The sequence below is a fragment of the Abramis brama genome (assembly GCF_963993115.1).
Source record: "Abramis brama genome assembly, chromosome: 2".
Taxonomy (NCBI): Eukaryota; Metazoa; Chordata; class Actinopteri; order Cypriniformes; family Leuciscidae; genus Abramis; species Abramis brama.
The window spans coordinates 19,568,311-19,581,810 of record NC_139964.1 but is presented as its reverse complement, the minus strand read 5'-3'; the positions used below and the strand labels follow the sequence as shown (position 1 = coordinate 19,581,810).

At 44.1% G+C, this 13,500-nt stretch overlaps 1 protein-coding gene across 1 annotated transcript in view; it reads right to left on the bottom strand.

The window, feature by feature from the left end:
• The window catches only part of LOC311077966 (glucagon receptor-like), a 62,126-nt gene that overhangs the window by 5,726 nt on the left and 42,900 nt on the right, over nt 1–13,500 (bottom strand). The window contains exons 3-7 of the mRNA XM_084106613.1: nt 13,453–13,500; nt 13,183–13,290; nt 12,405–12,499; nt 12,199–12,305; nt 7,452–7,611 (exon numbers count right to left, since the gene is read on the bottom strand). The exon at nt 13,453–13,500 is cut by the window's right edge and continues 49 nt beyond it. Coding sequence (XP_083962739.1) covers nt 7,452–7,611; nt 12,199–12,305; nt 12,405–12,499; nt 13,183–13,290; nt 13,453–13,500 — 518 coding nt within the window. The remainder of the gene's footprint in view (nt 1–7,451; nt 7,612–12,198; nt 12,306–12,404; nt 12,500–13,182; nt 13,291–13,452) is intronic.

The following is a 13,500-nucleotide window of genomic DNA, read 5'->3' as shown; positions in this document are numbered from 1 at the left end:
AGAATGGAGTGTTTTCAGCCCCGCTGAAACTGGGCGATTTCCACTCTTCTCACATTCTGGCATTTTGCAGGCGTCTGAAAATGCAAATCACTCTGTCTGTTCCCCGAGAGGTAACTGCAGACGTGTTTTTTGCTGGCCACGAGCACGTGGTACATGCCTGCAAGCAAACGCCAGTGCGGATAATACTCGCGCTGACTTTGTCTATGTATCTTCACTGTGGTCCAGTGGTAGATTCTTAGACTTGCGCGCGGGGAATCGGAGGTTCGAACCCCAGGCCGGCCGGCAGAAAATATTTATGCCGCCGAATGCAAATCACTCTGTTTGTTCCCCGAGAGACAACTGCAGACGTGTTTTTTGCTGCCCACGAGCACGGCCGATGATGCTATATGTGTAGAGAAGATGCCCACTGCTAGTGCCCATCCCTACACACTAGCACAGCCCTTCACACAGGGCCCGCGCTCATATATTCGACTCGGGTCGATCACGCACGCAACATAGTGAACGTGCCCACTGCCTAGTGCCCACAAACACTATGTTCTGCATGCCTTGTGGTTTCTGTAAAGACGAAACCTGTGTGCATTCACTCTGCTCAGACAGACAGTGCACTCATTGCAGTAACTGTGCCCGCTCTCCCGCGCCCACACTTACTCACGGTATTTCTGGTGTCCCGGCCACGGCCGATGGTGCTATAAATGTAGTGTCGATGCCCACTTCTCAGTGCCCATCCCTACACACAAGCACAGCCCTGCACTCAGGGCTCGCGCAAATAAAATCGACTCAGGTCGATTGCGCACCCCACATAGTAAAAGTGCCCACTACTCAGTGCCCACGAACACTATGTCTATCAGATCACAGGCTCTCTGTAAAAACGAGACCTATGAGTGCGCGCGCTGCTTACACAGGCAGCGCGCCCAAAGCAGTAAATGTGTCCGCTCCCAGCCCACATCTACTCGCACACATGAGTCCCACGGGACTCGCGCAGCCCTCCCTCACTCAGCCAAGCACTGTTGTAAGGTCGAGGACGAGCGCTCCGCCCGCTGTATTAAGCGCGCCCCCCGCCTCAAATGCCGCAGGCATAACGCCTACGTTTGTGAGCCCCGTAGCACCTCTGTCGCACGGCGAACAGAGCGCGCTCTGTATCCGGCCCTTAGCCAACCATGCAGATGCATGGGCAGCGCTTCCAGGGGTTTCGGACTGGGTCTTAGGCATTATAAAGAGAGGCTTCTCGCTACAGTTTTTTCGACGCCCTCCGCGCTTCACAGCGCGCGTCGAAACTTCGGTACCGCTGAAAGTAGCACACCTACTTCGCGCCGAAATATCAAAACTGATAAGCAAAGGGGCGATAGAGCTTATTCCCCGAGATCAAAGCGAACAGGGGATATACAGCAGATACTTTCTAGTCCCCAAAAAGGACGGCGGTATCAGACCCATTCTGGATCTAAGACGACTGAACAGAGTGTTAGTGAAACGCCGTTTCAAAATGCTCACGACCAGCAAAATTCTCGCGCATGTTCGCCGGGAAGACTGGTTCATGTCGATAGATCTGAAGGACGCGTATTTTCAAATACAGATAGCGTCACATCACAGGCGATTCTTGAGATTCGCCTTCGAGGGTCAGACATACCAGTATACAGTCCTGCCTTTCGGCTTGTCCCTGGCACCTCGTACATTTACGAAATGCATGGATGCAGCGCTCGCTCCTCTCAGACTCAGAGGCATGCGAGTGCTGAACTACTTGGACGACTGGTTGATCCTAGCCCAATCACGATCTCAGCTCGTAGAGCACAGAGCCATTTTACTCGATCACCTCGAGAATCTTGGTATCACGGTCAATTGGGCGAAGGGTTCACTGAATCCCAGTCAAACGATTTCGTTTCTGGGTATAGTTCTGGACTCACAGTCTATGACAGCGCAGCTGTCGCCACAGCGTGTGCTGAACATTCAGCGCGCGGCGAAGTCTTTCCGCCGCGGCGCTTTCACCCCGCTCAGGAAATTTCAAAGGATGCTGGGTCTCATGGCCTCAGCATCGTCAGTTCTCCGGCTGGGCTTGCTCCGCATGCGCCCGCTGCAGTTCTGGTTGAAAGCGCGGGTACCGCGCAGAGCGTGGGTGTCCGGTCAATTACACCTCAAGGTCAATCAGGACTGTGTCACAGCCCTGGTGCCTTGGATGGCGAACGACTGGTACCAATCAGGTGTAAGCCTGGGGACTTCCTCGAGGGTTAGGATGGTGTCGACGGACGCATCCACCTCGGGATGGGGAGCACTGCTCGAGGGCAGACCGTTCTTCGGCCTATGGTCGGAACGAGAAAAGCTCCAACACATAAACTGCCTAGAAATGCTGGCAGTGCACAATGCGCTGACGCGTTTTTGTCCCCACATCAAGGACCAACACGTCATAGTCCGTTCGGACAACATGGCTGTGGTGTCCTACATAAATCGCCAGGGCGGTCTGAATTCCATATCCCTGTACAGGCTGGCGAAACGCCTCCTACTATGGGCTCAGCACAACTTACGCTCGCTGAGAGCAGTGCATGTACCCGGGCTTCTGAATGTGGGCCCGGACAGACTGTCCAGGAACAACGTTCCTACAGGCGAATGGTCTCTACACCCACAAACAGTCCGGCTGTTGTGGGAGAGATTCGGCAAAGCGGAGGTGGACCTATTCGCGTCCCACGAAAACGCTCACTGCCCCGCATTCTTTTCAAAGACCGACAGCGCGCTGTCCCAAAGGTGGCCGCGCTGCCCGCTATACGCTTTCCCCCCCGTTTCCCTCCTGCCACAGGTGTTGGAACGGGTCAGGAAAACAAAATGCCCAGTGCTGCTTGTAGCACCGTTCTGGAAGAACCAGGCATGGTTCCCAGTTCTGATGCAGTTAGCAGACATCGCTCCATGGCCAGTGCCGTTGAGGAGAGATCTCCTCTCGCAGGCCAGGGGCTCGATTTGGCACCCACACCCGGAACTGTGGTCCCTTCATGTGTGGGCGCTCAACGGATACCCGTTGGTCTCGCAGAGGGAGTCATGAATACCATCACTGAGGCTAGAGCGCCGTCGACCAGGCGGCTCTACGCTTCAAAGTGGTCGGTTTTCTCCAGCTGGTGTACAGCTCGGAGCCTTTCACCCCTCGAATGTGAGGTAGCGGAGGTTCTCTCCTTCCTACAAGAGCTGTTGGATAAGGGCAGATCCCCTTCCACGCTCAAAGTGTATGTGGCGGCTATTTCAGCGTTCTCCGGTTCAACGCTGGGTCAGTCACTGGGAAGGAATGATTTAGTCATCCGCTTCCTCAGGGGAGCTAGGAGACTGAATCCACCCAGACCTCCTTCAGTCCCTATGTGGGACCTTTCTACGGTCCTGGCGGCCATGAAAGGTGCCCCTTTCGAGCCTATCCAGTCTATCAGCCTCAAACATTTGTCTTTCAAAACAGTGTTTTTGATGGCTCTCGCTTCAGTGAAGCGCATAGGCGATCTGCACGCGCTCTCTGTGAGCCCGACGTGCTTGGAGTTTGGTCCTAATGACTCTAAAGTCATACTCAAACCTAAGCACGGCTATGTGCCGAAATCCCTCAACACGCCTTTTCGGGCTCAGGTTATTTCCCTGGCTGCCCTGCCGGCGTCGAGTGAGGAAGGGGACTCGAGTTTTCTTTGCCCTGTTAGGGCTTTAAGAACTTATATGTTCCGCTCTGCTGCCTTCAGACAGACAGAGCAGCTCTTTGTCTCGTTCAGCGGACGTTCCAAAGGAACGGCTGTTTCGAAACAGAGTCTATCCAGATGGATAGTTGACGCCATAGCGCTGGCTTATACTGCCAAGGGCATTCAATGCCCGTTGGGAGTCAGAGCGCACTCTACGAGAGGCGTTGCCTCCTCGTGGGCTTGGTCCAGCGGGATTTCCTTACAGGATATATGTACGGCGGCAGGCTGGGCCTCTCCGTCTACATTTATCAGGTTTTATACCTAGAGGTTCCCGCCTTACAGGCTAAGCTTTTGTCGGTGTAATCTATTTACAGGCGCAACGCGCTACCGACTATACTGGGCAGAACTGTGTAAGACCCACGTTTTCCCACATTAGTGCAGGCTCCCTACCCTGGCTATGTGATGTCATATTCGCGTCTGTGGACATGTCTATATAAGGACGGAGGAAACCCCTCCTGTCTTTAGACTCTCCCTGTGAGGTCATGTTAAGCCTGCGGACGCTACAGTATAGGGAATTAAGGCTCCCCCCCTTATTCCCTGACTCTGTGTGAGTCTATCTGGTGATTATGCACTGTATGCCTGAAATAGCTTCCGGTGATCAGTGTTTTTATCCCAGCACGCACAGCGTTTTGCAAGGGGTTCCCGTAGCGTTTTGATAAAACGCAGTACGAGAGAACTCTCGTAAGAGAACGTACTCGGTTACTAACGTAACCTCGGTTCTCTCTAGAAGAGGGAACGAGTACTGCGTTCCCTTGCCGTGCGTTTGGTTCACTCTGGTTCGCTTCGGCGATCAAAATCAAGTGAATCAGCCTTCTCGAGCTCCTTTTATAGAGGTAAGCCACGCCCGTCTCGGCGGGAAGTGGCGAGGAGGGCGTGAAGCGCCCTCATTGGTCTGATGTTGCATCAGCCTGCGCTCGATAGGCTTATGCAGTTGCCGCAGAGCAGCCAATGAGCGGACAAGCCGTCTTGCTTCAGCTGTCTGCTGCTGCCGCAACGCGTTTTACATATATGAAAATTAAAGGATAATTTTTGCTTCAGTGTTTCGTGAAAAGAGACTTTTCCCGTAGCGTTTTGATAAAACGCAGTACTCGTTCCCTCTTCTAGAGAGAACCGAGGTTACGTTAGTAACCGAGTACGTTTTCCCACTTACAAAGCATGTAGAAGTCTGTAATTTTGATCATAGGTACTCTTCAACTGTGAGTGACAGAATCTAAAACAAAAATCCAGAAAATCACATTGTATGATTTTTAAGTAATTAATTTGCATTTTATTGCATGACATCAGAAAAGCAGAACTTAATTTTTGGTACAGAAACCTTTGTTTGCAATTACAGAGATTGTTTCCTGTAGTTCTTGACCAGGTTTGCACACACTGCAGGGATTCTGGCCCACTCCTCCATACAGACCTTCTTCAGATCCTGCAGGTTTCGGGGCTGTCGCTGGGCAATACGGACATTCAGCTCCCTCCAAAGATTCTCTATTGGGTTCAGGTCTGGAGACTGGCTAGGCCACTCCAGGACCTTGAGATGCTTCTTACGGAGCCACTCCTTAGTTGCCCTGGCTGTGTGCTTCGGGTCGTTGTCATGCTGGAAGACCTAGCCACGACCCATCTTCAATGCTCTTACTGAGGGAAGGAGGTTGTTGGCCAAGATCTTGCGATACATGGCCCCATCCATCCTCCCCTCAATACGGTGCAGTCGTCCTGTCCCCTTTGCAGAAAAGCATCCCCAAAGAATGATGTTTCCATCTCATGCTACACGGTTGGGATGGTGTTCTTGGGGTTGTACTCATCCTTCTTCTTCCTCCAAACACGGCGAGTGGATTTTAGACCAAAAAGCTCTATTTTCAGATGGTCATTGGCAAACTTCAGACGGCCCTGGACATGCGCTGGCTTGAGCAGGGGGACCTTGCTTGCGCTGCAGGATTTTAATCCATGACGGCGTAGTGTGTTACTAATGGTTTTCTTTGAGACTGTGGTCCCAGCTCTCTTCAGGTCATTGACCAGGTCCTGCCGTGTAGTTCTGGGCTGATCCCTCACCTTCCTCATGATCATTGATGCCCCACTAGGTGAGATCTTGCATGGTGCCCCAGACCGAGGGAGATTGACTGTCATCTTGAACTTCTTCCATTTTCGAATAATTGCGCCAACACTTGTTGCCTTCTCACCAAGCTGCTTGCCTATTGTCCTGTAGCTCATCCCAGCCTTGTGCAGGTCTACAATTTTATCCCTGATGTCCTTACACAGCTCTCTGGTTTTGGCCATTGTGGAGAGGTTGGAGTCTGTTTGATTGAGTGTGTGGACAGGTGTCTTTTATACAGGTAACGAGTTCAAACAGGTGCAGTTAATACAGGCAATGAGTGGGGAACAGGAGGGCTTCTTAAAGAAAAACTAACAGGTCTGTGAGAGCCGGAATTCTTACTGGTTGGTAGGTGATCAAATACTTATGTCATGCAATAAAATGCAAATTAATTATTTAAAAATCATACAATGTGATTTTCTGGATCTTTGTTTTAGATACCGTCTCTCGCAGTTAAAATGTACCTATGATAAAAATTACAGACTTCTACATGCTTTGTAAGTGGGAAAACCTGCAAAATCGGCAGTGTATCAAATACTTGTTCTCCCCACTGTATACTCTGAATATGACATTGTCCACTCTAGAATACTGTTGATGTTAAGCTTAATAGCTTAGCTAACATAGATAGCTAACTGTGGTTAGCAAACTGTTGCTAGCTAACGTTAGCTAGATGTAATGAGCACCAAATACCTATAAATATGACTTAAATTACTTATGATAAATAAGTATACAAAGACACAACTACAGATATGATAGTAATGTGTAATAATACATACCCAACACAGAAAGATCACCTCAAACAGAAAGATCACCTTAGTTTTCTTGAGCTGTAGTATTGTTTACCTCAGATCTCCATTGTGACCATTGAGTGCTGTTGACCACTTTATCCAACAAAAACAGATGTGCGGTGGCACCCCTAAATCATCATGTACTGGAAAAATATTTTGCATGTGTTGTTTCTATATATATTGGAACACTTTTAGCACCCAGCCATATCAAATTCAAGAATTGTGTTTTTTGATGCACCCTAATATATATATATATATATATATATATATATTTTTTTTTATATACATTTGATTAGGATTTTAATAAATCACACTTAAAATTAATAAAAAAAAAATATATATATTTATCTGTCTAATATTTTATAAATATTTATTAAAAAGTAAAAAAATGAATAGTTTTAGCTGACTGAAAGTAAAATCTATCGTTCACACAATTCTTTGCTCTGTTTCACATTTGCTCTTCCATGATGTGCTGGAAACTTCAGTTATCAGTTAGATATAGTTTGGGTTACACTTTATTTTAAAGTGTCATTGTTACAGTGTAATTATATATTTAAGTACTGAGTAATAATAATCAACTACATGTACTTACTATAGGGTTAGGGTAGGATTGGGGTTTGGTTGAAGGTTAGTTGCATGTAATTATGCATAATTTACTGTTATTACCATGGTAAGTACATGTAACAGTACAAGGACACGGTAAAATAAAGTGTTACCATAGATAGTGAAGCTGTTACTGACTGGCAGCATTTGTCTGGTATTTCGCATATCAATGCTAGTCAGCGTCTGTTTACAGAAGGAGATTTTTAATAAAGAGCTTAATCTGAGATCCTGCAGTTTCCTCTGGATTCAGCTGTACCTGTAAACGACACGGGTCATGTTACACCTGAGCGCCCGTACCTGTCCGCTGACCCAGCGCTGGCCCTGGAAGTGATGCGGGCCGCTCTGAGCGCTGCTCATCCGGTCCAGAAGAGCGTCTTTGAGGAGGATGGACAGCGCGCGTAGGATGAAGGAGCCGAACAGGTTCATGTGGATGTTGTTCCTCATGCAGTGCAGCTTCCTGAGGGAAAGACCAACGGGAGAACTGAGATCTGTGATCAGCGGGAGATATCACCATTTTCTTTCACTTCACGATCTATCGCATGACCAATTACTGAACCAAAGAACCTGTTCAAAGTGAATTAATAAAACAGAACTGACTCAGAAAGAACTGAATAAGCTAACTCTTCTAACTCTAGAACCGGCAGATTCGCTCATTTGGACAGGGAAGAAAATTTGACATTCAACTCTGCCTGTAATTTGATTCATTCATTTTGAACCTGTTCTTTGGGAGATCAGGACATGCCTATTGGCTTATTTGGTGCTGTGTAAAGGCTCATTCACTCCAAGGGCCCTATTTTAATGATCTGAGTGGATCTCGGATCTCGGGCGCTGTTGCTATTATACCGGCGGGATAAATGACTCTTGCGTCCGACGCAAATCTAAAAGGGGTTGGTCTGAAGTAGCTTCATTATTCATAGGTGTGGTTTGGGCGTAACGTGAAATAAACCAATCAGAGCGTCATCTCACATTCCCTTTAAGAGCAGGCACACTTGTTCCATGGCGGATTGCTATTATAACGGCGGATTTGCCAGGCGCACGCCAGGAGTGGTTCACAGCCGAGGAGACCGACGTTCTCGTCAGGGCCGTAAAACAAAGAGAAGTGACATTGGGGATGGGAGAAACCTACCCAAATTAACTTCGGTTAAACAGCACTGTTAGACCTTACCGGGTTTTTTTACAGTAAAATACTGGCAACACTGTTGCCAGTAATTTACTGTTAATTGTGCAGTTCTTTACTGTAATCTACAGTATGTTACTGTAAAATGCACTAAAACTCGAGTTAACTAATTTCACTTGCAGAAACCGACTGCCTTAAATTGACCAACTGTCATTTAAATGTATTAACTAAAATTGATAATGCATTAATAACGTGAGCAAAGTATTACTGTGAACTTATTTCATTTGAAACCACAACAAAACTTTTGTAAAGAAAGAGATTTCCAGTGGACCAGCAACTACACAGTCACCGCCTGTTAAATAAGCAACATGCAGCATATCATCAATGTCTGTAGATCTTCTCCTGGACTGAAGCTCAGGCTCTACTCTTCAGCACAATGGTGACCCAAAAAATAAATTTTACAGTAAACTACTGGCAACAGTGTTGCCAGTATAAACCTGTTTTATAACTTACAGTTTATTACTGTTAAAATACATTTTGTGGGTGTGTCTTTTTATCTTACACTGTTAACCCTTTCAACCCCACAGGGAAATCCACACTACAACGAGTAAAAAGTAACATTGAGACAGTGTTGCAGTGAGATAATTAAGGGAATATGTAAGTGATTGTTGAGCATTAGTGATGAACACCTGCTGTTAGAACAGAAAATAGAGAAACACAAGAACTACAACTGACTTCCAGCCATTACACATTATTACACTTATTATTAACCAGTATGACTTTATTTTATACATCTACAGAAGTTGTTATTAAGATGTTTAATTGAAAATGTTTGGTTTGAAGTTACCATTATAGAGATCAGTGCTTGCTTTAGTTGGGATGCTGATGCTAAAACATTAGTTTTTCTTTTGCTGCTTGAGCTGTGTTTTTGTAAGTCACACTTGTGCACACACAGAGTTAGTGAATGATTGCAGTTATAATGATTATGATGACAAAATCATCATATTGCCTGTTCATTCACTAAAGAATTCATTCTCACTCATTCAGAGTTTAATCCTCAATCAAAAGTGTTACATTACCACCACTGTGAAACCACAGCAATAAATTACGATTATTTTTTTTTAACACATCATGCATAACCAGAGAAACAGAGCTACACTGTCTTGAAGAAACACAGAGATATCACAATTTAGCACATGAATCTCAACAATGGTGGCAATGTATATTTTTTTATTCATGCAGCAGTGCATGCTGGGAGTTTTATATTATCCTGGAACCCAGCATGCATTGCGACATGAAACTTTTGATTGTCACCATTGTTGAGATTCATGTGCTGATTGTTGATGTCTGTGTGTGTCTGAGTCAAGCAGGAGGTTTTTTAATGCACTATATGATTACAATATTCTTCAGAAGACCTTATTACAGAAGTATTGATTTTATGTTGTAGATTTACAGATATATGCTAAATGTGAAATACCCATAAATTCAAAGAATAAATACAGAAAAGATCAGAGAATCAGACATGTCCAGGATGATTGTGACATCATCACAAAATCCCAAAAACATCTGATCAAGTCTTGACTTTTTCTTGCCATATCAAATGTGTTTTATAAACTCACTGTTACAGCAGCCAGAGAGAGATGAATGGTAAGAAGTCAAGGGACAAGAGACCAACTAAAGCAAATACTGATCTCCATCATGGTGACAACAAACTTTATTATTAACTATATCTCTGTTAATTCTCAACAAGAACTTTTGTACATGTATGAAAGAGATAATGTTAAACTGGTTTCACACTCAGTGTTGCTGGAAGTCAATTGTAGTTTTTGTGTTTCTCTTTTTTCTGTTCTTGTTTCTCTGTCCTTCAGTGATTCTGCTTATCAGGTGTTCATCAGTGTCTCAATTCACTCACTTCTTTTCATTCTCTCTGTCAAGGGGACTATAATAGTGAACTAATGTAGGGAATAGTGAATGAGGGTATAGGGTGTGATTGTGAAAACAGCCTCTGAGTGTCGACTTTGAGCACTGTTAATTCACAGTATATTCCTGTAGGCTATTTTTGTTTTCTACAGTATATTACTGTTTTAATGGAAAATGGTATGATATTGTCAGAATTTGGCCTTTTTTTACAGCAAGGGTTAACAGTGAGGCGTATAATAATTTGGGTAAATGTGTAAGCTAGATTTATGCCTATTTTTTCACATATTCATGGACACAACAATGATTTCCCTCATGTGAAATATTTTTCCTTGTAATTATGTGTGGTTTGCAAAAATGTGAACTGCTGCGTCTGTGTAGATGTGAGAAGCAAAGTGCATGAGCGTTGTGCACACGCTACATTATGGCCAAGCATGCGCCCTTAAAATAGCATCTGAATAACACGTCACTGACTTTAGACTAGGTTTTTCCTGGTCTGTGGTGGAATTGTTTTCTGAAACTGCAAAATAGCACCAGGGAACGTTTGCGCCGGAACACGCCTCCTCTTTTCGCAGAACAGCCCCCGGGAGCGCAAGTTCATTCCCTAATTTACTGACGTGCGTCTGTGGAGGGAAAAGTCCGCTGTGCAAAATAGGAATGAGACATGCGTCGGTGTACAAAGTCAATTGCGCTGGGTACAAGATAGGGCCCCAAGAATGCTAAAGATAACTATATTAGCGTCCACACCAGCGGACAAGATCGTTCTGTTTATTTTAAGCTTGTGCTCGTCTGTCAGGATGAATTCTGATTGGCTGTCAATGTTTTTATCATTCATCAGCTGGATAATATCGTTCTGAAAGTGATTCCAATGATATAGTTTCTCTGTGCCGTTATCGTTATAGCTGTGTTTTTTTTAGAACTAGAACTAGATTTGTAGAACTATATCTTTATTGTTATCTGTATAGTTATCATCCTTGGTGTGAACGGGCCTTAAAGAGCATGTGCTGCTTCAGATCTAGAGTTCAGTTCAGTTTGATTCTGTGAACCAGCTTGAACGGTTACTGGCTTAAAAGAAGGATTTGTTCAAGATTCAAGAATGAGTAATAATATACCATCATACTGCCCGGCCCTAACGATCAGATATATGTGTAATATATGGTCAGACACATGTGTAATATATGGTCAGATACATGTGTAATATATGGTCAGATACATGTGTAATATATGGTCAGATACATGTGTAATATATGGTCAGATACATGTGTAATATATGGTCAGATGTGTAATATATGGACAGATATATATGGTCAGATGTGTAATATATGGTCAGACACATGTGTAATATATGGTCAGATGTGTAATATATGGTCAGATGTGTAATATATGGTCAGATACATGCATAATATATGGTCAGATGTGTAATATATGGTCAGACACATGCGTAATATATGGTCAGATGTGTAATATATGGTCAGATGTGTAATATATGGTCAGATGTGTAATATATGGTCAGACACATGTGTAATATATGGTCAGATGTGTAATATATGGTCAGATGTGTAATATATGGTCAGACACATGCGTAATATATGGTCAGATGTGTAATATATGGTCAGACACATGCGTAATATATGGTCAGATGTGTAATATATGGTCAGATGTGTAATCTATGGTCAGATGTGTAATATATGGTCAGATGTGTAATATATGGTCAGATACATGCATAATATATGGTCAGATGTGTAATATATGGTCAGATGTGTAATCTATGGTCAGATGTGTAATATATGGTCAGATACATGCATAATATATGGTCAGATGTGTAATCTATGGTCAGATGTGTAATATATGGTCAGATGTGTAATCTATGGTCAGATGTGTAATATATGGGTCAGATGTGTAATCTATGGTCAGATGTGTAATATATGGGTCAGATGTGTAATATATGGTCAGATGTGTAATATATGGTCAGATGTGTAATATATGGTCAGATGTGTAATATATGGTTACCTGAACGAGATCAGGATGGCCAGAGCGAGAGTTAGCGCTGCCAGAGACAGTGAGTATCCAACAGTGTACATGACTCTGAACTTACTGAGGATCTGACCGTACTGCTTCTACACACACACATACACACACACAGAGAGAGAGGGATTAGCTGACCGTTAGCGTCATCATCGTTTAAAAGCATCAAGTCATTAAACTGGCGGTCTCACCTGTCCAGGGTCGTCCTGCTCACACTCGCTGGTGTTTTTCCCATGAGCCCATCGGCCGTCAGCGCCACACACACGATAAACCAAGCCCTGATGAACTGATCACACACAGCGGAAACACACACCGGTCACAGCTGGACTGAGTCTACAACACTTTACATTCATGAAGACCAAGCCATTACTGAGATCCCCAGCGATGCTGCTGCTGTTGTTCACTTAAACCACAGATAAACTGTTACAAATCATTATCAGGAACTGAAATAAAACTAAAATAAGTAGAAAATAAATAGCAGATCAAAAATGTAAACTTAAAAATCTTGTTGAAATTTTGCCTTGGCTGAAAATAGGAAATTAATAAATAAATTATATATATATATATATATAATAAATATATAAAGGTACAGTCAGAGAGATTACATCACTATTTTTTAAAGAAGAAAATGTCACAGGGTGAACAATTTAGAAAACAATACATAGACAGTGAAAGCATGTTTTAGTGTCAATAAAAGCAAAATTTAGCTTAAATTAATATACATTAACCTATAACCTATATTAATATAAATAGGATGAATCGGGACATGCAAACTGACTGATATTTGAATTAAAAAGTAATTTTTATTTGTAATTTAAAAAAAGTGATTTAATTGTTAATGATGTCAGGAGTAAGTCATGACCTGAAAATGAGCCATATTTTACTGCTTTATAATCTGACGTTTAGATCATATCTCATAAGAGGACTTTCTATCAGTAGTGCGTTTAAGACCAACTCTGAGAGCTTTACCTTTGCGGTACCAGGGCAGATACCAGGGGCAGGACACGTTAACCGTGGTGCCGGCGGGGCCATCGGGCCAACACACGTACTGATCAAACGTCCTGTTACACACCAGCCCTGAAACACACACACACACACACACACACACACACACACACACACACACACACACACACACACACACACACACACACACACACACACAGAGAGAGAGAGAGAGAGAGTGATGGAAACACTAGAGCATCATAAACACAGCAGCTGTTCATCGGCGAGGCGGACCTGAGGCTGGAGGTGTGTTGATGAAGCTCTGGATACACTCATTAGTGT